The 23,199-nt window shown below is 30.8% G+C and overlaps 3 protein-coding genes across 5 annotated transcripts; 1 reads left to right on the top strand and 2 right to left on the bottom strand.

Annotated features, from left to right (window-relative positions):
• Window positions 1–456: 456 nt before the first annotated feature.
• Window positions 457–1,195, bottom strand: LOC134831379 (uncharacterized). The gene is made up of 2 exons (XM_063845099.1): window positions 1,085–1,195; window positions 457–909 (listed from the first exon to the last, which is right to left on the bottom strand). The coding sequence occupies exons 1-2, from the start codon at window positions 1,091–1,093 to the stop codon at window positions 607–609; spliced, it is 312 nt and encodes a 103-aa protein (XP_063701169.1). The 5' UTR covers window positions 1,094–1,195; the 3' UTR covers window positions 457–606.
• A 2,742-nt stretch (window positions 1,196–3,937) lies between these two features.
• LOC134829872 (cytoplasmic tRNA 2-thiolation protein 2) lies at window positions 3,938–5,337 on the bottom strand. The gene has a single exon (XM_063843161.1). The coding sequence runs from the start codon at window positions 5,250–5,252 to the stop codon at window positions 3,990–3,992; it is 1,263 nt and encodes a 420-aa protein (XP_063699231.1). The 5' UTR covers window positions 5,253–5,337; the 3' UTR covers window positions 3,938–3,989.
• Window positions 5,338–7,650: 2,313 nt separating this feature from the next.
• LOC134832378 (protein spinster) lies at window positions 7,651–22,938 on the top strand. Of its 3 annotated transcripts, none has more exons than XM_063846373.1 (7): window positions 7,651–8,311; window positions 19,407–19,764; window positions 19,831–20,157; window positions 20,627–20,888; window positions 21,437–21,812; window positions 21,886–22,055; window positions 22,199–22,938. In XM_063846373.1, the coding sequence occupies exons 1-6, from the start codon at window positions 7,948–7,950 to the stop codon at window positions 22,014–22,016; spliced, it is 1,818 nt and encodes a 605-aa protein (XP_063702443.1). In that variant the 5' UTR covers window positions 7,651–7,947; the 3' UTR covers window positions 22,017–22,055; window positions 22,199–22,938. The 3 variants fall into 3 exon arrangements, with proteins under 3 accessions (XP_063702443.1, XP_063702444.1, XP_063702445.1); XM_063846374.1 differs by lacking the exon at window positions 20,627–20,888 and adding an exon at window positions 20,255–20,516; XM_063846375.1 differs by lacking the exon at window positions 21,886–22,055.
• The last annotated feature ends 261 nt before the right edge of the window (window positions 22,939–23,199 follow it).

Here is a 23,199-nt window from a genome sequence, read left to right as displayed (position 1 = left end):
TACGGGTAAGTATTTATTTTTTTTTTTGAATTTAATAAATATCTAAAAATTGGTAAAAATATTATTTTTTCTAAATTTTAAAATTTTTAAAGGAAAAAAAAATTAAAATAATTGAAAAATAATTAGAATTTTTTTTAAAGCTTTTTAACTGAAATTAATTCCTCAAAATAAAATGAAAAAAAATAAATGTATTTTTAAATTTTGTTTAGATTCAAAATTTTCAAAAAAAATTAATAAAAAATATTTAAAGGTATAATTAAATATTTTCATAAAATAAAATTATTTTTTTCATAATAATAATTATTTTTTTGAATTTTCTTTTAAATATATTTTTTCAAAAAAAAAAAAAATAATAAAAATATAAAATAAAAAAATAATAATAAAATATAATAAATAAATTAAAAAATTTTTTTTGAATCTAATTTCAAGCTTGAAGGAAAATTTAAAACAAAATCATTAAAAAAATAAGAAAATAATTTTATTTAAATAAAAATTATAAATTTATTTAGAAAAACGTAAAATAATTTTGGTTCACTGATCGGGCTTTTTTCGTATGTACGTGAGTATTCCATTGAATTCTTTTTTTTTTTTAAATTTTTTGTTAATTTAACCGTAGAATCCACGTCCATATCCACCGTATCCGCCAAATCCTCTTCCGTATCCTCCATAACCTCCGAAACCTCTTCCATAGCCGCCATATCCTCCAAAGCCTCGGCCATAGCCTCCATACCCTCCGAAACCTCTTCCGTATCCGCCGTATCCATGATGAGCGGTTTCAGCTCCTTCCAAATCGGTATCCAAATTTACAAATTCTACATCTTGCGTTTCTGGTTGAATAGCGGCTTGAACGGTTTCGCCAGCTGGAAGAGCGTAGGAAATGGCAACAAAGGCACAGAGGACAAAAATTTCCTAAAAAAAAATTATTTAATTAATTTTTTTTATTTTTTTTAATGTTTTAAACTTTTTTTTATTTAAAAATAAATAAATTAATTTAAATAAATTAAAAAATTAAATTAAATAAATTTTTATTTTTTTTTTTAATTTAAAATTTTTTTTTTCACTTTATTTTTTTTCAAATCCTTACTTTGAACATTTTTAAATTTTTTTAAATATTTTTTTCTTTCACAGAGTATTTAACAATTGAACGTTTTTGCTACAACTGACTTCTTACGAAGCTTTGTCTGCTTTATATACGTCTCTCAGAACAATTCTGACACGAATATCGCAACAAAAAAGATAAACAACTTATTTTACGTATGAAATTCGATGCCTTAACGCGGTGTGCTGTGTCATTATTGTTGCTATTTATTATTTTTTAGGCATTAGCTTTTGTGGTTACAAGTTCAGGTGATTCACCTGCGAAATTGATTCTTGTCTTGTTATTGTAATAAATAAAAAAATAAATATAAAAAACATGGAAAGATACCAAAAATCTCCATCCAAGAATTTATTAAAGAAATTTTTTGGGATTTCCGAAAAAAAATCGTGTATGGGCCCATAACCTGTTAAATTTTTCAAGGTCACCTTTCTTCGTTTTTTGCCCTTTAATGATCGTTTTTTCTTAAATTTTTAAAATTCATTCAAGAAATCAAGAAAACTGACCTCCGATAAACGAAAAAAATACAAAGTTCATAGTCACTTGGGACCATAACCTGTTTCGACGTAATTCCCAGAATTTTTTGCTTCCTCTTTTCTTTCATCTAGATTTGACTGGACAATCGTTACTTCCAAAATTAATCAGCAACTTGTTATTTAAAATAAAAACTGTTTACTTTTTTGTTTTTGTTTTTTTTTCTTCTTACAAACCGGTCCCTCAGCAAAAGCCGCATCACGTAAGTTAATAACTTCGAGAAATATTTAAAATAAAAAAATCGTTACAAAAGATGAAGGCGGCTTGCAAATTATTTTTTTTTTACAACAATGCAAGAAATGTTGAGGTGACTTTGCGAATCTCCTCGAAGGTCATTCACTTTGCAAAATTTTCAATGTCAAAACATTTGATCCTTAGACTCGGGGCGATTAACGTTGCAATTGATGACTTACAGGAAACATTTCTTTATTACAACGGAACTAATTTTTTTTTCTAATTTTATGCTAAATTATTAGCTTGACGTCCTAGATTTCATCTTGAATCATCCCATTTTTCATATTTATTTACTTAGAAGCGTTAATCTTGACAAATGATGTAAACCACGGAATCGAGCCTTTTACTGACCTTGTAATGTTGTCAAGCTCACCGGATGAAATTGATCGTAAAGAGCTTTGTGGTTTTGGAAATTCCAGATGAAAAAAAAGATCTATGTTAATTTGTTGCTTCGTCGGCGATTCACGAGATGACGGATCGAATGACAAGTGTGAAATTCTTTTGCGATTTATTCTGTGGCCTCAGGAGATTCTTTAATTAAATTTTTTTTTTCGCTGGTTCTGCTTCTGTAAGTTGGGACAATAATAAATAACAACAACAACAAGTAATAAGTGAGTCATTTTTTGTTTGTTGTTTTTTTACGTGCTTCTACGCATTATTTAATGAGAATGTTTAATGAACAAAAGAACTTCTTGGAAGACGAGATTAATGATTTCGCTAATTGTGAAATAAGTAAGGTAATTAGGAGGGTTATTATGGAGAGGATTTAATTGTTAATTACTGAGCTTCAAACAGATAAATTTGAGTCAAAAGCTGAAAGTTTTTGAGAACTAAAAAGTTCATTTCAAAAACTGAGAAGAAATTAATTTCAAAATCTGAGAAGAAATTCATTTCGAAAACTGAGAAGAAATTCATTTCAAAAACTGAGAAAAATTTCTTTTGAAAAACTGAGAAGAAATTCATTTCAAAAACTGAGAAAAATTTCTTTTGAAAAACTGAGAAGAAATTCATTTCAAAAACTGAGAAAAATTTCTTTTGAAAAACTGAGAAGAAAATTTCTGAGAAAAATTTCTTTTGAAAAACTGAGAAAAAAATCATTTCAAAAACTGAGAAAAATTTTTTTGAAAAACTGAGAAAAACTGAGAAAAATTCATTTTCAAAAACTGAGAGAAAAATTTCTTTTGAAAAACTGAGAAGAAATTCATTTCAAAAACTGAGAAAAATTTCTTTTGAAAAACTGAGAAGAAATTCATTTCAAAAACTGAGAAAAATTTCTTTTGAAAAACTGAGAAGAAATTCATTTCAAAAACTGAGAAAAATTTCTTTTGAAAACTGAGAAGAAATTCATTTCAAAAACTGAGAAAAATTTCTTTTGAAAAACTGAGAAGAAATTCATTTCAAAAACTGAGAAAAATTTCTTTTGAAAAACTGAGAAGAAATTCATTTCGAAAACTGAAAAATTCTCTTCGAAAAATGAAAAATTGAAAAACGGAAATATGAAAAAGTGTCCTATTCTAAGATAGGAAAAACAAAAAAAACAGCAATTCTTACAACTTGTAATATAATGTAAACAAGTTTCATTTTTTCATGTAATAATTTGTAGTTGATGTAAATTTTGTAAGTTTTAATGATATAAAAACCTTACAAAAATGCGAAATTTATTTAGATTTATCTAAAACTTCTAATTAAATTCATAAAAAATCGTAAAAATGGTAAAATTAAAAATTAAAAAAAAAATTTCGATTAAATTTCATTAATTTTCTTCAACTTTCTTATAGAAACTACCTTTGCTTGTCGTTTTGACGTCTTTGTCGGCTCTTCTCTCCGTCATATTGGCAAAAACTACAAATTCTGCTCATTTTGAGGAAAAATCTACTGAAAGACCATCAGAAATACGACGAGAAAATATCGAAACTAAAATTCGAGCTCGTCGAGAAGATTCTCGTTCAGAAGAAAGGGACTCAGAAAGACCATCGGGAAATGTCGTAAAGCGTTATGAATTTGTCAAGTTCATTTATCGATAAATCGAATGACAAAAAATGACAAAAATTGTAATTAAACTTCGGTGACGGCAAAAAAATCAATAAAAATCAGTTTCAGGTAATTTATTTACAATTTCCTTCCATCACGACAAACTTTCGTAAAAATCTCCCAAATTCTCGTCATCCACTCCCATGAAAATATTCCTGCAACTATGACACAAATTTTGTTTTTTCGACTTTTCCGCACCTCGAACAGCTTCTTTTGCTTTTTCTTCGATAAATTCCGGCTCACTGATGTGCTGATTCGCAAATTCCGACACGAGTCTCGAGTATTCCGTGGCAAAAAGTGTTTCGGAATTCTCAAAATCCAACGGAGATCGGCAAACTTTACAAATTTCAGCGTTTCCCGCGTTTTTTCCTTTCAGCCTTTCGCCAGTTTTGAAGACTGTGGATACCGTTCCGCAAAATTGTTGCTGCAAACCGTCCACAAATTGCGCCGTGAGGTTCTGTATGCTCGCATTGGGTCCTTTATTCAAGCCGAATCGCGTCGAGGAGGCAGCTGACAGGCCATTTAGCGTCAAATAATGATGAATTTCTTCGATTGTCAGGTCGCGCATGGGACGAATGATGCGAAAGGAAACGTGGCGCGTGTCGCAAAAGCCGACATCGAGAGCGACGGAAGCTCCGCGACCCAAAGAGATGTTCGTCAAGAGAAGTTTTGCCAAATCTAGACTAATTTCCGGCGTAAAAACGAATTCTGCGGTTAATTCTGTGGCGGCGGAGGATAATGCGGCGACTCGAAGACTATGTAAGTACTCTTGTTGCGATGTTAAGGACTTCAAAGCTGATAATTTTTGTTTTAAACTTTTTTCTTTTGAGTCGTCGTCAAGTTGCTGCCAATTTTCATCGATAATTTTCACTGAATCCTGATTTCGAGCGAGATTCGTGTAAAATAAAGGCATTCCGAGGTATTTGTAACGCTCATAAAAGCTTTTTGGACCATTTCTGTCACTGTTGTCGCCCAAAAATCCCTCGTCAATCATCAAAACTCCCACAATTTTGACATGTAATCGCTGATGAATGTTCTGTTCGATGCAATTTTTGATCATATCCAGCATCACGACACTTTCGGGAGCCTCGTCAGCAACTAGCAGCACCGTAGCGTCCCGTTTTACGATCTTTGTACTTCCCAAAGCAGCTTTGAACTTGTGACGAACGTAATTCATGAAGCATTTTCCGCATTCCGGGTCTTTTTTGTGACTCAATTTCAGCACACATTTTTCCAAATTGCATCTTTTGCAGGTTTGTTGTTGCAGCGAATCATCTAGGGTGAGTTTTGCCGTTTCTGGGATCATGGCATGAACGCCGCCCTCGTCGCCGAAATCTTCTTCGCCAATGCTGCACATTTTTGTGGGATGATTTTGTGGAGGAATTTAACGAAAAAGTTGTCCGGAATTCACTTTTGTTGCGAATCAAAACAAATACACATGTTGGTAGGGTTGCCAGTGATGGATTTTGGGAGAGGAGTGTTGCCAACTTGAAAAAATTAAAAAGAGTTGCCAATTTAATAAAATTTAAAATTTTTGACCGTTAATAAACAAGGAAGTGACATTTTTCTTTGCAAGTCATTTTTTTTATCGCTTTTAAGCCTAAAATTGAATAAATATTCATTCTAAAGATGATTTTTGTTCATATTGGGTCGATATTTGACGAAACAAAAAAATCAGCGTTTGGAAGAAAAACGCTGTTTTTTTTACATGTCATTTTTTGACCAGTTTTAAGCCTAAAATTGAATAAATATTCATTCTAAAGATGATTTTTGTTCATATTGGGTCGATATTTGACGAAACAAAAAAATCAGCGTTTGGAGGTTCAAACTCTGATTTTTTTTGCAAGTCATTTTTTGACCTGTTTTAAGCCTAAAATTGAATAAATATTCATTCTAAAGATGATTTCTGTTCATATTGGGTCGATATTTGACGAAACAAAAAAATCAGAGTTTGGAGGTTCAAACTCTGATTTTTTTACATGTCATTTTTTGACCAGTTTTAAGCCTAAAATTGAATAAATATTCATTCTAAAGATGATTTCTGTTCATATTGGGTCGATGTTTGACGAAACAAAAAAATCAGATCACTTTTAAGCCTAAAATTGAATAAATATTCATTCTAAAGATGATTTCTGTTCATATTGGGTCGATATTTGATAAAACGATTGATTTGATTTTTTCAAGTCATTTTTTGACCAGTTTTAAGCCTAAAATTGAATAAATATTCATTCTAAAGTTGATTTCTTTTCATATTGGGTCGATATTTGACGAAACAAAAAAATCAGAGTTTGGTTCAAAGGTTTTGATTTTTTTTCAGTCATTTTTTTTTAAGCCTAAAATTGAATAAATATTCATTCTAAAGATGATTTCTGCTCATATTGGGTCGATATTTGACGAAACAAAAAAATCAGCGTTTGGAAGTAAAAACGCTGATTTTTTTACATGTCATTTTTTGACCAGTTTTAAGCCTAAAATTGAATAAATATTCATTCTAAAGATGATTTCTGTTCATATTCGGTCGATATTTGACGAAACAAAAAAATCAGCGTTTGGAAGAAAAAACGCTGATTTTTTTACAAGTCATTTTTTGACCAGTTTTAAGCCTAAAATTAAATAAATATTCATTCTAAAGATGATTTCTGTTCATATTGGGTCGATATTTGACGAAACAAAAAAATCAGCGTTTGGAAGTAAAAACGCTGATTTTTTTACATGTCATTTTTTGACCAGTTTTAAGCCTAAAATTGAATAAATATTCATTCTAAAGATGATTTCTGTTCATATTGGGTCGATATTTGACGAAACAAAAAAATCAGCGTTTGGAAGTAAAAACGCTGATTTTTTGACATGTCATTTTTTGACCAGTTTTAAGCCTAAAATTGAATAAATATTCATTCTAAAGATGATTTCTGTTCATATTGGGTCGATATTTGACGAAACAAAAAAATCAGAGTTTGGAGGTTCAAACTCTGATTTTTTTTGCAAGTCATTTTTTGACCAGTTTTAAGCCTAAAATTGAATAAATATTCATTCTAAAGATGATTTCTGTTCATATTGGGTCGATATTTGACGTAACAAAAAAATCAGAGTTTGGAGGTTCAAACTCTGATTTTTTTCAAACTCTAAAATTGATTTTTTTTGCAAGTCATTTTTTGATCACTTTTAAGCCTAAAATTGAATAAATATTCATTCTAAAGTTGATTTCTGTTCATATTGGGTCGATATTTGACGTAACAAAAAAATCAGAGTTTGGAGGTTCAAACTCTGATTTTTTTAGCAAGTCATTTTTTGACCAGTTTTAAGCCTAAAATTGAATAAATATTCATTCTAAAGATGATTTTTGTTCATATTGGGTCGATATTTGACGAAACAAAAAAATCAGCGTTTGGAAGTAAAAACGCTGATTTTTTTACATGTCATTTTTTGACCAGTTTTAAGCCTAAAATTGAATAAATATTCATTCTAAAGATGATTTTTGTTCATATTGGGTCGATTTTTGACGAAACAAATTTATCAGAGTTTGGAGGTTTCTGAAAGAACACAAAATTACTGTTATAATTTTTATTTATTATAATAAAAAAAATCATGGAAAGAAAAAATTTTGATTTGCACATTTCCGACTTTAGTATTACAAAAAAACAGAAACTCCCATCTGAATTTGGCAACTCGGGGATTTTGTCAGTTACAAACCTTCGAAAAAATTTGACAACTCTGCGTTGTCACTCCGTAACGTCAGTCTTAATTGAGCATTCGTCGCGTAAACAATAGAAATTACTTTGCTCCGTCTAAGAGATACTTAAAAAATAGCGAATTTCCTATTTTGCATCCAAAGTTTCATCATTCTTAGATAAATTTTACGGTTACGCGATTGTTTGTTTATAAGAAAAAAATATTTTGTGTAAAAATAAATTATAAAAAATTAGAAGGCTTTGAAGAAAAAGTGAAAGAAATTTGTGTGTGTGTCAAAAAATAATAAAAAAAATAGAAAAAAAAGAAAGAGAGAGTAATTAAAAATTAAAATTAATCAAAAAAAGTTAATCAACGAGCAATAAATGCCGCAGACGAAGTACCAACAGGTACACACGGAGGACACGGACACAGACTCATCGCACAGCAGGCAGTCAAGTAACGGCGGCAACGCAAATATTATGGAATCGCGAACGGCGACGCAGGGTGCAGGCGATGCACCTTCAGCAGTTGTTCCAGCTTCGAGTCTGCCAGCCACTTATTCGTCGCAGCATCTCATCAGCGGTTCGTCGGAAGATGTGGGCGACAAGGAGCGAGGCGTTCCTGCGACGTTAGATGCCAATCCGGGCGCTGTCGGGTTCATGAGTGTCCCCAAAAAGCATATGTTCACCGTGGTTGTGCTCTGCTTCATAAATCTCATCAACTACATGGATCGCTTCACGATTGCAGGTTAGCTCGCAAAGAAATTTCAACGAGTCGATAAAAATTGTTGAATGCCGAAGCAAAAAACGACGGAGAGAAAATATCGTACGATATTTGTTCTCTTTTTTGCTCGTCCGTCTTGTGAATGCCATTGAAATTGTTGTTGTTGTTGTTGTGATATGTTTATTTCTTCCGATTGTGTGTGCTCGTTGGCTGTGAACGGAGCAAAGGAACGACTTTTTGCATGTGTGGTAGTGAATTCGATGACGTGACGATAAAAACAACGCGGGATTTTTTCCATTTTTTATTAGAATTTGCAATTTTTTGCGTATTTACGCCTTTAAGAGACTTCATTAATGCAAAAAATTGCAAAATTCCTAATGACATCTGTTGAATTTGATGCAATTTTGTATTTTTTCGTCCCTTTGCAATACAAAATTGCTCATTACTGCATTCAAAACAACAAAAAAAGACAACAATTGAGTATTTCTCCTTTTACGATGTTAATTTTTTTGCTGAATTCTTGATTTTTTCATGATTCAAGGTTAACGATGTTACGATGTTTTCAAGCAAATTTAAAGAGAAAAAAATACGAGAGAAGCGCGGAAGTCAGTTTTTTCACCTTTGATCGGAATCGCGCCATGATAAAATATTTTTTTTTATCACAAAATAATCATTGTACGTCAGTCAGCGCCATTAGATTAGAAGCCAAGGCCCTCTTCGATTAATTTTTATCAATTTTTCATCATTTTAGTGTTGCGCGACGTCTTTGCGGTAAAAAATTTGCTTAGTAACTTGGACAACTAAGATAAGACGAGCGTCGCGTGCGGAAAATATCATCTTATTGTTGATTCGTTATCAGTTGCGATATGAAAAAAGATGTTGATCGAGATAAAAGTTGAGGAAGAACGATGTTTTTGTGTAAATAATTCAATATTTGTCTTCCTGTGAGGGGTTTTTATGTCTGGTTATGAGCTTTTGAGGTTTTGTGAGTTAATATTTGAAAGAAATTACAGACAAATAGACGGTTGAAATTTCTTTAGATAAGAATTTTTGTTGATTTTGAAGAATTTTACATGAAATTATTGATTTTTTGTTGATTTTGAGGCTTTAAATAGCTAAAATGTGAAAAATTATTTTTAAAAATCCAAAATGGTTCAAAAAAGATAATTTTGACAGATGAATAGAATGACAGCTGTCAAAATTTCTATTAAAATGTCAAATTTTGTAACAAATTTCAAGATGAAGTGGCTAATTTTGATAAAAAATGTCAAAAATTCTTCTGAAAATTTCAAGAAAATTATTCAAATTGATTATTTTGACAATTAAATAATTTGACAGCTGTCAAAATTTCCACTGAAATGTCTAATTTTTGAACAAATTTCAAGCTAAAGTCGCACGATCTAACAAAAAATTTCAAACATTCTTCAAAAAAATTTCTAAAAAGATCATTTTGACAACTAAGAAATTTGACAGCTGTCAAACTTTCTACTAAAATTTCAATTTTTTGCGATTTTGATCAAATTTATAAGCCAAAGTGACAAGATTTGACTTTAAGATGTCAAAGATTCTAAAACAATTCAGATAATTTTTAAAAAGAACATTTTGACAATTAAAAAATATGACAGCTGTCAAAATTTTTATTGAAATGTCTAATTTTTGAATAAATTTCAAGCTGAAATCGATGAATTTGATTAAAAAAGTCGAAGATTCTTTAAAAATTTCTAAAATTTGTTTAAGAAGATCATTTTGACAATTTATAAATTTGACAGATGTCAAAAATTATTTGTCAAAATTTGATCTTTTGAACAAGTTTGAGGCTCTTTACGAGAATTTTCATAAATAATGACTCTAAATGATAAAAAATTAACTTAAACTTGATAAAAAAAATTAGATTTTATGGAAAATTTTGACATCTGTCACTGTCAAAAATTTTTGTTTAAATTTCGTTTTTATCTAAAAAAAAAAATTTATTTTGCATAAAAATGAAATTTAAAGACTCTTGAAAGTCAAATAAATCACAAAAAATAGCCTTAAAAATTTGAAAATTCAACAAAAAAAAGTGACATCTGTCAAAAAAAAATCTGAACTGTCAACATAATTTCATGAATTCACCTCGTCAACTACTCCATCAACGTGCAAAATTATTTACCAATCATCACAAAGCTATGTGATTTATTGCACATTACTTTGAAAAGCTATATCTCGACATTACTTCATCGTTAGTAATCTATGAGTTTGTGCAGCAAAACGGGGGCGCAAACATATCGACACTGTAATTCAAACAAAACTTTCGTAATCTCTATTCGTCGTCACACACATTTTTTTGCATTACTTAACCAACTATTTTTATTCACATTACACAAAAAAATAAAACTTATCATTCAAAAAATGTTCAAACTTGACCTCTATTTCCGAACAATTCATGCAAAAATTCATCATTTTTCGCGGAACTTTTTCGCCAATTCTCCCAAAAATTCTAAAATTTTTTGTTTGTTTTTCTCCCTTTCCGGCTATTTTTAGTGACACATCGTCCGATTCATTCGCGCGACGTCAGAATCAAATGAAAACAACAAGAAAACGAGAGAAATCATCGTCGGCGGCGAGAGAGGAAGAAATCGCGTTGTTATTGCAAATAAATATAAATAAACAATCACGCGATTATTCGGTTTGTTGCATGTTTTAGTCATAAATGAGCGATTATTTGGACTTGAGACGATGCGTTTGCCTGCCAAAGTGGCAATTATATGAAGTTGTAACGTTGGAAAGGACACTAAATGACGGAAAATTGCTTCGTCCTAGACCTGAAATGGGTTGAGGCGCCGTTAAAATCCCTTTGTGGCGAAGAAAATTATTGGTTTTGACCGAAATCGTGTCTGAAATTGATAAGGGAATGAACTTTAAAAGAAAATTTATGAAAATTTTTTGATAAAAATGTCTTTTGAGAGTTAAAAAGTTGATAAATTGTACATAAAATTGCAATTTTTAACCTCAAAAGTGCTTTTTTGATAGATTTTTATCAGAAAAAGGATCGAAATTGAAAGAAATTTTGCAGAAAAATTAATTTTTTGTAGAAAATTAAGCAAATTTTTGCACTTTTAGTACTTCTTAATCTACTTAATCAACCTTTTTTGTACCTAAAATGACTTTTCTTGCTTTAATTTATTCAAAATATTAAATTTTGACATAAAATTTTTGACAGCTGTCAAATTTCAAAATTGTCAAAATGATGTTTTTAAAGCATTTTATGAATTTTTTATAGAATATTTCTAACTTTTAAAAAAATTGAACGACTTTATATTTAAAAATTTTTCAAAAATTTGAAATTTTAGTGAAAATTTTGACAGCTGTCATAATTTTTAACTGTCAAAAATTTTTAAAAGCTCAAAATATAAAATTTATTTAATTTTTTTTCAATTTTCTTCTTGTTTTTTAGATTTTTAAGAAATTTCAAACCTTTTTTGAAGACAAAAACTCACAATTTTTAAAATTTCCTTCCAAAAACGCCTTTTTCATGTTCAACCTCTGCCATTTACCTCAAAATATCGCTAAAATGTTGCATCAAAACCGCCCGCAGAGCATCTCCCGAAACCAATGCACTCTTTAATGACGTCTACCCGCCTTTTTCGCGTCATTTTTGTGTTTTAATAATAACTTGACTTCATTAAATTGTCTTCGCCATACAATTCATCGCCGCTGCCCACACACAAAATGTGCAACAAAATTTCTTGTCGTGTCTCGAGTGCATCAAAAACATAAAAAATTACCATTTACTGATTGAATTTCGATGATAGCACGCCAAAAGGGCACAACGACGCCAGTTTATCATCTGAAATTCGCTTAATTCAATCAAAGTCACTTGCACTGATGCACTTTTAGCCAATTACAACAATTTAAAAAAAAATATTTAAATCAATTTAGTTGTAATTGAGTCACTTGCAGGGCAAATTCTGTGAGAAAGGCAAAAATTCCGACGCAAATTGACATTTGAGTCAAATATTTTTAAATATTTTGAAAGAAATCGTCGGAATTGTTGATAAAATTGACACGAAACACCTCGATTCGATCTAAATTGCTACAAAAATAAACATTTTTTATGTTTTTTTGAAGTATTTCTAAACAATAAACTCTTGATAACTGACATTTTCTTCGGAAATCAGCTCGTCAAGTCAACTTGAACGATAAATATTGCAAGAAAAAGGTGTGACAACGTCGATAATGCTCATTTTTCAACGTCAACGTGCATGCCGGTGCCAGATTGATGTTCGTTAATGACACGAGTCACGTGTTGAGGTCTTCCGAAACGCATTTGGCATCAAAATTGGACGACTCATCGCCGATTCCTCCTAAAAAAGTAAAAAAATCGCATGTTTTTGATCCGATTGCCAAAAAAATCTCGGTTTAAGTAATAAAAATAATACTTACGTGATTCGTTGATCCGTTAAAAGTCGTCATTTTGTTGCAATTCACCCACAATTTATCACGAAATATTACAAAATACGATTTTTTTGTTGATATTTGTTCATGGATTACACGAAAACTCAATTTTTGTCCCTTTTTGACCACCAAATGTGTGACTTGCTACCGTGTGTGGTACAAAAAATGTCAAAAATAGATAGAAAAAGGTCCCGCACGATCGAAAAAGGGATTTAAAGTAATAATTTATGTTCGAAGGGAAAGTGCAGGGAATGCAAGAACATGAAAAAGATAACGACTGACGATACGGGCGGTGCATGTTTAATGTTTACGAGGGAAGATGACACCCATAAATGCATTTTAATGGGCTGTTATTTAATATTTCGACATAAAAGCCGTAAAAAAGTGAAGGGAAAGGAAGAGAATTCTTGAAATTCTTTAAGAAAGTGATTCAAAACGGGATTTTTTGATTAAATCCAATCAAAACTCAGACCAAAAAGAGTTTTTTTTGTGAGTAAAAGTGACTTTTATCCATTTTTACCGAAAATTCTTAACGAAGATTGACACCAGACAAGAGATCCGTTGTTGACTTGTTAGTAATTTGTTCTTTTTATGAGAATTTTGACATGAATTTATGAATGAAACGTTTGTTAATACCAATTTTTGACCAAAAGACGAATCACAGACCGTCATTAAGTGACGTGGTGACAAATTAAGATGGTCATTAGGTGTCAATTAAGTCAAAATTTGATCATTGGGGTTCACGGTGACGCCTTTTTATGTCACAATAATTGATTTTTTGTCAAAATTTGGTCGTATTTTATTAAATTTTGACATATTTGTATGAGTAAAAGATACTTTCATAAATAATTTTTGTGAATTTTGATACATTTCGTCTTTGGAGACACGGAAATCTACAAAAATTAACACTTTAATGAGACTTTTTGGTATAAAGTGTTATGTAGAAGAGCTTTTATTCAAGTTTTTTGATGAATTGAAAGAAATTATTTTGGTAAATTTCAATAACAAGTGAGAAAATGAGGTATTTTTCTCGAATTATTCAGAAAAAATTGTCGTTCGGAACAAAAATGTGTAAATTTTACCAATATTTCTACTGTAAAAACACTTTGAAGATATTTTTGAAGGATTTTTCTTCAATTTTTAGTCTTAAAATGGTCATTAAACGTCAATAAAATATTTTAAAAGGGTCTAAAAATGCTCATTTTGCCTTAAAAACCCTTCTTTTGATCAAAAATCTTCAATAATTGATTAAAATTTTTAAAAATTCGAATTACCTCAACATATTTGAACATTTTTCTTCAAAAAAATTACCATTTATGCTTCAAAAGTCTTCAAATTGAGAAATTTTTTCATTAAAAATGTCTCTTAAGACCATTAAAAGCACTTTTTGAATTATTTTTCACGTTTTTAGTCGAATTTTGTTCTAAAAAGTTGATTTTTCGTCTAAAATTCTTATCACGCCTTTGAATTTCTTCCTTTCCCATCATTTGATAATCCCTTCTGGCCCATATTTCATCTAAAAACAAAAAAATAATAGTCAATAAATTACAAAATGCACTCAAACTAAAGCATTTACGACATTCTTGCGCCATTCCATCCACTCGTTCGTCGTCGTTGTCCCGTAGAGATAAGCTTCACTTGCTTAAGTTGTCGTAAAATATGGAAATCTATTACTATTCATTACCATTCCACTGATTTTTTTATGGACTTGTTTCTGTTTCTTCGTTCTGTGAATAAAAAAAATAAAATTTTAACCGTTATTTCGATTTCCTATTAAAAAAATTTGTTTTTTTGCAGTTCCAGACATTTTTTGACGGCAAAAAAAATTCATTCATAATGAGAATGACCAAGAATCCGTAATAAGGTGCTAAATAAATTGACCTTCTGTCGTCATTTTTCGACTGTTGTCGAGTGATTTGCTACATTTTTGCGTTAAATGTAAGAATTTCACACACAAAAACGGGTTTCGATGCCGAATCAAGTGCCATAATGCACGAATGGATGAATGAAATAGAGACACGGATCGATGGTTATGTCATGATTGGTCATGTGAGAGGTCAAATTTCGACACAACTCGGTGATTTTTTCATCTCCTGATCATTTAATCGGCATTTTCTTAACCGGTTCGGTGAGTTTTGACGCAAAAAACTTCTTTCATCTCGCAAAAAAACGTCGAAATCTCGAGAGTTCAGTCACTTTCCGGTGCATTTTGCGTCAAAAGCAAGTCATGCTCGGTGAATTTTGGCACGCATGCAGTTGGAAAAAGTAAAAAGTTGTCTCGTCGAGTCGCAACAATGTTAAATGGTGCATCGCAAAATTCTTGTTTTTATTGCAGAATGACGTTGGTTAGAAGTCTGCGTTGGTTTTTTGCGTCGTTTTTGGATCTGAAATTAAATTAGAAATGTTTAGAGAGACATTTGCAAGTAATTACAACGAAATTGAGACAAAATGAGTGTTGATGATCGGAGTTTAATGAGAATTGGAGATGAGTGAAAAACCGGTTTTGATGAAAACCGGTTAAAAAAGTGGTAAAAAAATTTTTTTCTATTAAAATGAAGAAATTCATGTACAAAAAATTTGGATATGAAGCCAAAAATTCATTTTTAGCTTTTAAAATAAAATTTTACCGATTTTTGAATCGGTTATGAATCGGTAAAAATCTGGTTTTATTACCAGATATTTGTTTAAATGAGAAATTCTCGAAAATTTTTGATGTAAAAAATCTAAAAAGTAACTTTTAGCTTTGAAAATTGTTCATAAATGGCTTTTTTAATTTTTTGAACCAAAAAATGAAATCTGGTTTCTACGAAAATCGGTTAGAAATGCGGTAAGAAATCGGTAACATAACCTCAAAATCTAAAATTATTGAATTTTATGAAAACTTTGATAGCAAAAAGTCTCAAATTAAATTTCCGATCAATTTCGGACCTCATTAAATCAATCAAAACCTAAAATCACGCGCCACAGATATCAAAACGTGGCGTTCGCCATTTTTCTTAATTGGCATGTCTCTATTTTTAATTGCACCAAAGGTTTTTCTAATTAAAACTATTTACATTCCGCGACTTCTTCGTCGAAACGAAACGCATGTCTTGTCTCGGAAACACGTGAGCTAATTTCTCTTTGCTTCACGAGTTCTGAATTCTATAAATAAACTTCATCGATAACCTCGGAAGTCACTTATATCACGTTTAGAAAACAAAACACACGAGATTAATTATTTTTTTGTAGAATTTTGTTGAACAAATTATCACGATGTCATCTAAAAATTAAACAAAAAAAAACAAAAAAAAATTAAAGTTGAATAAAACTCACCTGATACGATCAGCAATTCGATCGCAATGATGTTTGAAGGTTACTTTACCTACGTCAAAGTACCAGTTTTTTGCTTTGCTCTTCTTATTAAAGCAAGATCTGGATTTTTTTTGCGAGTATTTGACGGTTATGACGTGTGTTGAGGAGTAATTAGCATCTTTTGTGCGGGAATTTCAAAGATTTTTTTTTTGTAGATCAAGAATTTGCAATTTTTTATGAAATTTTTAAAGAAAGATTTTTAATGAAGTGAAAAAGACACAAATACATTCAAATATTTACTACGAAACAAGTGACATGTCATTGTACTTTCTTTTCTTATCTAATTATCATGACACGACAATGCACGATTATTGTATTAAAACGAATTTGTAGAAAGTTTTCCTAAGTGAATGACCAAGAAAGTAGCGAATTACGATTTTATGTCACTTGAAATTTTATCCCAAAGCATATTTTGAATTTTTTTTTGACCCAATGTACATTATGAATATTTGCCCAATGCACAATTTGAAATTTTTTCCTAATAGATAATTGAATTTTTTTTCTTAAAGGAAACTTTAAAATTTTGATTCAATGATTTTTTTGTAATTTTTTCCCAATGCATATTTTAAAATAATTGCCTAATGCAAATTTTAATTTTTTAACCTTATGCATATTTTACATGTTTAGCCCATTGTACATTTTGAAATGTCTTCCTCACATTTATTCTCAACTTTCGACCTTGAAAATATTTTAAATCTTAAATAATTTAAAAAATTTCTTTTTTGATGTTTACATATTACCCTAATGCACATTTCAAAATTAAAACCTAATGTACATTTCACATTTTAAACCCAATTTAAATCCTAAATAATTTCTAAATAAATATTTTGAGGTTATCTCCCAATAGACATTTTAAAATTTCGCTTAATGAACATTTTATATTTTCACCCCAATGCACATTTTAAAAAAATTGTTTAGTTTTCATTCTAATATTTTTTCTCAATGAATATTTTGAATTTTCATCTCAATGAATAATTTGAACTTTTTTTCCTAATGAAAATTTAAAATTTTTTACCCAATGCATATTTTGATAAATTTCGCCCAATGCACATTTTGAAAATTTTAACCACGTGACCTATTATTTTAATTTCAATCTTTGCATAAAATCGAATTTTTTTCCTTAAAATTTGATTAAAATTAAGCAGTTAGGAAAAGTTTTTTCGTCGTAAATTAATTAAATCGCAAAAAATACTTGTAAGGTTGCTTGTCTGTCTCTCCATTGACCTAAAATCGCCCTTGCTTGTGTGCAACTCCATAAAAAAATAACAACTTGTGACGTCAAAATCTCTAACATCATCAAGTCATCGTTCTTCAACAGAAAATTTTTCAACAAATAAACAAACAAACATGACATCAATTTGTGACTATTTTTTTTTTACGTAAGCACGTAAATTTCATTCATGTTCCAAAGTGCACTTGTCCTCCTCCTCTGTGCTCGGCGGTTTGAGAGAAAAAACAACAAAACACAAATTGTTGGCAAAAATAACCCGCACCGCAGACTGAATGTAAGAAAATATGGTACGATTTTCGCGTGAACCAATCACCGACTTGCATGTGGCATGACGTAATTTTTTTTTCATCGAGTCGAGCTATGTGTGTTCAGTCATAATAATAAAGTTTTGTTGTTTTTTGCTGCGTTGTGCGGTAGTTGTAAAGATATCCAACAAGTTGTGAGTACGACGTTCGCCTGAGTCATTCATTATTTTTATTATCAGGCGAATACGTTGGAGGGTGTGAAGTGCCGGTGAATTTTTTCGTTTGTAGGGCATGCTTGTTGATGTGGCACACGCCAAAAAGTTGCTTTATTAGAAAAGTGATGACATGAGCGATAATTTTTTTTTGTGTTTTGAGGAAATTGGGGAGTGTTGTTGGCAATTTTTGTCTGAATATTCAACGATTTTCATTGGAAATGGGAGGAATTTTGTTGGAATTGTTCAGTTTTAAATTATTTTAATGTATTTTTGAACTCAAAAAGTTAATTTAAACTTCAATTTCTTCAAAAATTTATCATTTTATATTTTTTTGAGGACAAATATGTTCAAAAGACCTTCAATTTTATCGAAATTATGTCATCTGAGATACTCTTGAAAGCAGAATTATTTAAAAAATTCTAAATTTCTTTCATAATTTTCCATTTTAGCATCTTTTGAGAGCAAAAGAAGATCATAAAAGCCTCACTTTTGGTAAAAATTTAACTTCTCAGTGTTAAAATGCTCCAAATAGCTCAAATTTCTTCGAAAATTTGTCATTTAAGGCACTTTTGAAGCCAAAAATGTTCCAAGTGGTTTAAATTTCTATGAAAATTGTACATTTAAGATACTACCAATAGCAAAAACTCTCCAAATATCAAAATTTTCTTAAAAAACTTTTACATTTTAGAATTTTTACAGAGCGAAAATGTTCCATAGAGCAATTCGAAGTACTTTTGAGGGTAAAAATTTCCTCAAAACTTAATTTTTTTTCAATAATCCATCATTTGAGAGACTTTCTAGACCAAAATTGCTACATAAGGCTCCAATTTTTATAAAAAATTTCCTTCAAAGTCACTTTTGAGTGTAAAAATTTTTCAAATTCATCGAAATTTTTGAATAGTTAACTTCCGAATTCCTTTTTTAGACAGAAAAACTTGAAATAAAAAATTCCTAAAAGAAAAAAAAAATCAGATTTAGTAAAATTTCATGATTTTATGACACATACAAACCATTTTTCCTTCATGAAATTAAAAATTTTCATTAAAAACATTAAAAAATTGAATCTTAACTCAAAAAATACAAAATTTCATACAAAAAATTCATGTGACTTGCACAATTTGTCCTAATTTCTTCCCAAAATGACCTTAAATCGCCTTGAAACGTCGAATAATATTCATTTTCAAGCACTTTCGGGAAAATGATCGGAAATACACTCACGTCCTTCACTCTCTTCTTGCTCAACTACCGAAAAAAATCGTCTATTAATATTTTTTTTGTTTATACAAAATGTTTTGAATGACCTTCTCTTATCACACACATGTTTCTGCTTTCTATCGAACAACCGCGACGTCAATTGAGACACCCATCTTACGTGGCGCTGAATTTTAAGATAAATAATTTTTTTTTAATGATGAGCTGTCATGCGAGCGAAATGATGAGTTATCGTTCGGAAGTAAATAAACAATGAGTCAGAAGAATTTTTCGCTGGATATTTTCCGTTTGGTGTAATTTTGTGTTGAATTTGCCTAAAAAAAAATTAAAAAAATTAAAAATTAATTTTTTTTTGATGAAATATCAAAATTTTTGCTTATTTCATAAAAAAATCAACTAAAAAAAAATTTTTTTAATTTTTTTTTCAGGTGTTTTGGAGGACTTGCAAAAAGATTTCGGCATCGATGACGCTCTCGGTGGCTTCCTGCAAACAGCTTTTATCCTTTCCTACATGATTTTCGCCCCAATTTTCGGTTATTTGGGCGATCGATACTCTCGCCGGGTCATTATGGGCTTCGGCATCGCTTTGTGGTCGATTACGACACTTCTCGGCTCTTATATGCCCAGTTTCACGTGGTTTGTGGTATTTCGTGCCTTTGTTGGTATCGGAGAAGCCTCTTACAGTACAATTGCTCCCACAATTATCTCGGATTTGTTCGTCAAGGACTTGAGATCGAAATTTTTGGCGCTATTTTATTTCGCAATTCCCGTTGGAAGCGGTTTGGGGTAAGAAAAAAAAATTTTTTTTAATTAAATTTATGAGAAAAATAAAAAAAAAATAATTTTTTTTAGATATATCGTTGGATCAGAGACCGCCAATGCCCTTAACAGCTGGAGATGGGCCTTACGAGTAACCCCAGCATTGGGAATTCTCGCGGTTATTTTGTTATTCTACTGCAGCGAGCCAGAACGAGGCGAAGCGGAAGGTTCTCACGCCATGGAGGCAACTTCATACACGGAAGACTTGAAAGCTCTTTGTAAAAACCCGAGTTTCATGTTTTCGACGGGAGGTTTTACTTGTGTGGCGTTCGTTGCGGGAGCTCTTGCTTGGTGGGGTCCCAAATATATGTTCCTCGGTCTCAAAACGCAGCCTGGATATGAAAATATCACACAAAATGAGTAAGTATCCTGACATTTTTTGCCTTTTTAGACTTTTTTACGTAAAAAACACGCCCGCTTGTCCTTTAAACTCAATTTAACACGAAAAATCCGATAGTGTGTCGTACCAATTTGGCATTTGTGCGATGCTAGCGGGAGTTTTAGGTGTTCCCTTGGGCTCGTTCATCGCCCAGAAGAAGAGACCGACGATTCCGAACTGCGATCCGCTCATTTGTGCCATCGGATTGTTCATCTCGTCGCCCATGGTGTACTTTGGATTGCTTTTAGCCAACAAGGGACTTGCTTGGACCCTATTTTTTGTGTTTTTGGCGCAAGTTTCGTTGAACCTGACATGGTCTTTGGTAGCAGATATCGTTCTGGTAAGCGAAAAAATGCGGCGGTAACAAAGGACATGAATGGCGTGTTGAATTTTGAAGCAAAAATTATTAATTAATTAACTTTTTTTCTTACTAATCGTAAAAAATCAAAGGGTTTCCTTCAATTTTGGCGTCGTTACCATGATCTCAGGCATAATTGGTGTCCCGCTCGGATCTTATTTATCGCAATTCCTTATCAAACGCTATCCGAGATGCGATCCGATCATTTGCGCCAGCGGATTGATTGTAAGTGCGCCATTTATGGCAGCGGCGATGATTCTTGTCACAGCAAATGCCCCCATAACGTACATTTGTATCTTCTTCGGGCAACTTAGTCTCAATTTGAATTGGGCCATTGTGGCTGATATCTTACTTGTAAGTAGTTCTTGTTGTTCTTGTTCATGTTTTCATGTTTGGTTTTGGCTTTTATCTCTCAAAATTGCTCCTAAAAAGTGCAGAATGCATTGAAAGTCCTGCAAAACGGTCCGATTTTTTGAAATTTAATCAGCTGTCAGTCCTGTAAAAGTCCGAATTCCGATGATAAATAAGATTTTTTGCGACACTTAAATTATTTCCTTGGGAACGACGCCAAATTTGAGACGCCTTTGATGGTTTGGAAGAAGTTTTCTTCATTTAAAGTTGATTTTTTGTCTCAAATCCCCGGGAAATATTTTAAATTTATTTTTTTGTGTCGCGAAAAAATTCAATGCATTCAGTCCTTTGTTTATTTTTGACATACTGACGAAATTAAAGTCCAATGCACAAAAATAATTTTTTGAAAATGCCCAGTAAACATTTTTGTGTTATCACTTTCATTCGTCTCATTTTAAATTTTTTACTGAATTTTGTTCGTTTTTCATAAAATTTCTTATTTTGAATCAAAAAAATAATTTTTTAATATTTTTTTTTTTTTTCTCACACAGTACGTCGTCGTTCCAACTCGTCGCAGCACCGCCGAAGCCTTCCAAATCCTCATTTCGCATGCTTTTGGTGACGCCGGCAGTCCTTACCTCGTTGGAGTCGTTTCCGATGCCATCAAAGTGACTTTAAGGACTTTACCAGCTGGTTTAGCGATTGGATTGCAGACTTATGCGCAAGTTCAAGACGAATCTTTTGTCACATCCACGACAGTGGGTCCCATTTCATCGAGACCGAACGATACGGATGCCGTTAAATTCAAGTCGCTGCAATATGCGCTCTTTATCACGTGTTTCGTGGAAATTTTGGGAGCAATTTTCTTCCTCATCACGGCGAGTTACATCTTGCGCGACAAATCACGAGCTGAAAGAGCGGTGCAAGGTAATTTTTTTAACGTTTTTTTCTTGAAAAATCATCATTTCTCACCAATTTTCCATTAAAAAAATCCAAAAAGGTCAAATTTCAAGCATTCAACTCACAGAAAGTGTCTCGGATAATTCTAATAATGCATCACCCGTACATTTTTCCTCCTCTTCCGCGTCACAACATCATCATTACAATCACCAAAGACATCAAAATCTTTAAAAAATAAGTTTTTTCTGTGATATTTCGCGCCAAATGAAGGTTAGTCGTCGTTGTTGCTCGTTTTTTTCAATGTTCTCCTTGATCCTTTTTTCCTTTGAATCCACTTTTTGCATGTTGCTCGTTCAATTTTCATCAAAAAATTTAAAAAAAATTTTTAAAATATTTTTTTTAATTTTTTTTAGAGAGCCAAATAACTGAGAGCCACGAATCAACTAGTCAATCACTCGACAACTCAACAATCTACAATCCTGATTTGTAAACTTCGCATCACATCGTAGACAAGAGGGTATTAACAAAGACAATTAAGTTGATAATTATTTAAAAAAAAAATTAAATAAAAAAAAATTATTTGGACAAAAAATGAACTGAAATTGTTAAAAAAAAAATTAATATTAAATTATTAGGAGAAAAAAATGTACAGAAAATTGGATAGAAATTAGTATGATTTAAAAAATTTCCTCTCGAAAGACTGCCATCCAATCACTTAGTTTTATAGAAACATGCCTATAAATAAAAAAAATACTTAGAAAATAGTTTTAGCGTAAATAAAATAAAAAAATACTAAAAGAAAAAGTAACCGTTTTAAAGTTACACTCAAAAAATTGTCAACTGTAAATAATTTTTTTCTGTAAAACTTTGCAAGAAAAAAAATGTAATTAATTTTATAAAAGTTGCCTTTTTGTGTAATTATTTAAATAAAAAAAAAACTAAATAAATTAATGAAAGAAAAGTTGGAAATAATTAGTCTGGAGAAAAAATTGGTTTGCTTGAGAAGATATTAAGAAAGAAAAATGGGGAAAATTGGGTGATTTAAAATAATTTAATTTTTAATTTAAGGAAAAAAAATTAAAAAATGACTTTTTATTTAAAAAAATTAAATTTTTAATATTGAAAGGTTAAAATTATAGTTTATAAGCAAAAATAAAAGCAAAATATATATTAATAAAAAAAAAAACTATTAAAGTTATAAGTAAATAAAGATTACCAAAATATGCTTGTTTGTAAAAGTTTTTTGTATTTTTTTTATTTTCTTGAATTTTAGGTCCTTTTTTGATGAAAAAAATTTTTTTTAAGTGAGTTTACGAAACATTTTTTTTTCATTTAAGAAAAGTATTAAAAATTTACCAAAATTGTTTTTAAAAATCATTTCTTGACAAAAAAATTTTTTTAAAAAATTATTCCC

This window comes from Culicoides brevitarsis, chromosome 2, assembly GCF_036172545.1.
Source record: "Culicoides brevitarsis isolate CSIRO-B50_1 chromosome 2, AGI_CSIRO_Cbre_v1, whole genome shotgun sequence".
Taxonomy (NCBI): domain Eukaryota; kingdom Metazoa; phylum Arthropoda; class Insecta; order Diptera; family Ceratopogonidae; genus Culicoides; species Culicoides brevitarsis.
Note: the sequence above shows the minus strand (reverse complement) of the source record. Positions and strands in the feature narration are given on the sequence as shown.

What these genes read in the sequence shown, in the direction of transcription:
- LOC134829872 (XM_063843161.1), bottom strand. Translation starts at nt 5,252, where the DNA reads ATGTGCAGCATTGGCGAAGAAGATTTCGGCGACGAGGGCGGCGTTCAT.
- LOC134832378 (XM_063846373.1), top strand. Translation starts at nt 7,948, where the DNA reads ATGCCGCAGACGAAGTACCAACAGGTACACACGGAGGACACGGACACA. An exon ending in TTGTGGCTGATATCTTACTT is followed by an intron (nt 20,889 to 21,436) that starts GTAAGTAGTTCT and finishes TTTCTCACACAG; the next exon opens with TACGTCGTCGTTCCAACTCG. An exon ending in AGCTGAAAGAGCGGTGCAAG is followed by an intron (nt 21,813 to 21,885) that starts GTAATTTTTTTA and finishes AAATCCAAAAAG; the next exon opens with GTCAAATTTCAAGCATTCAA.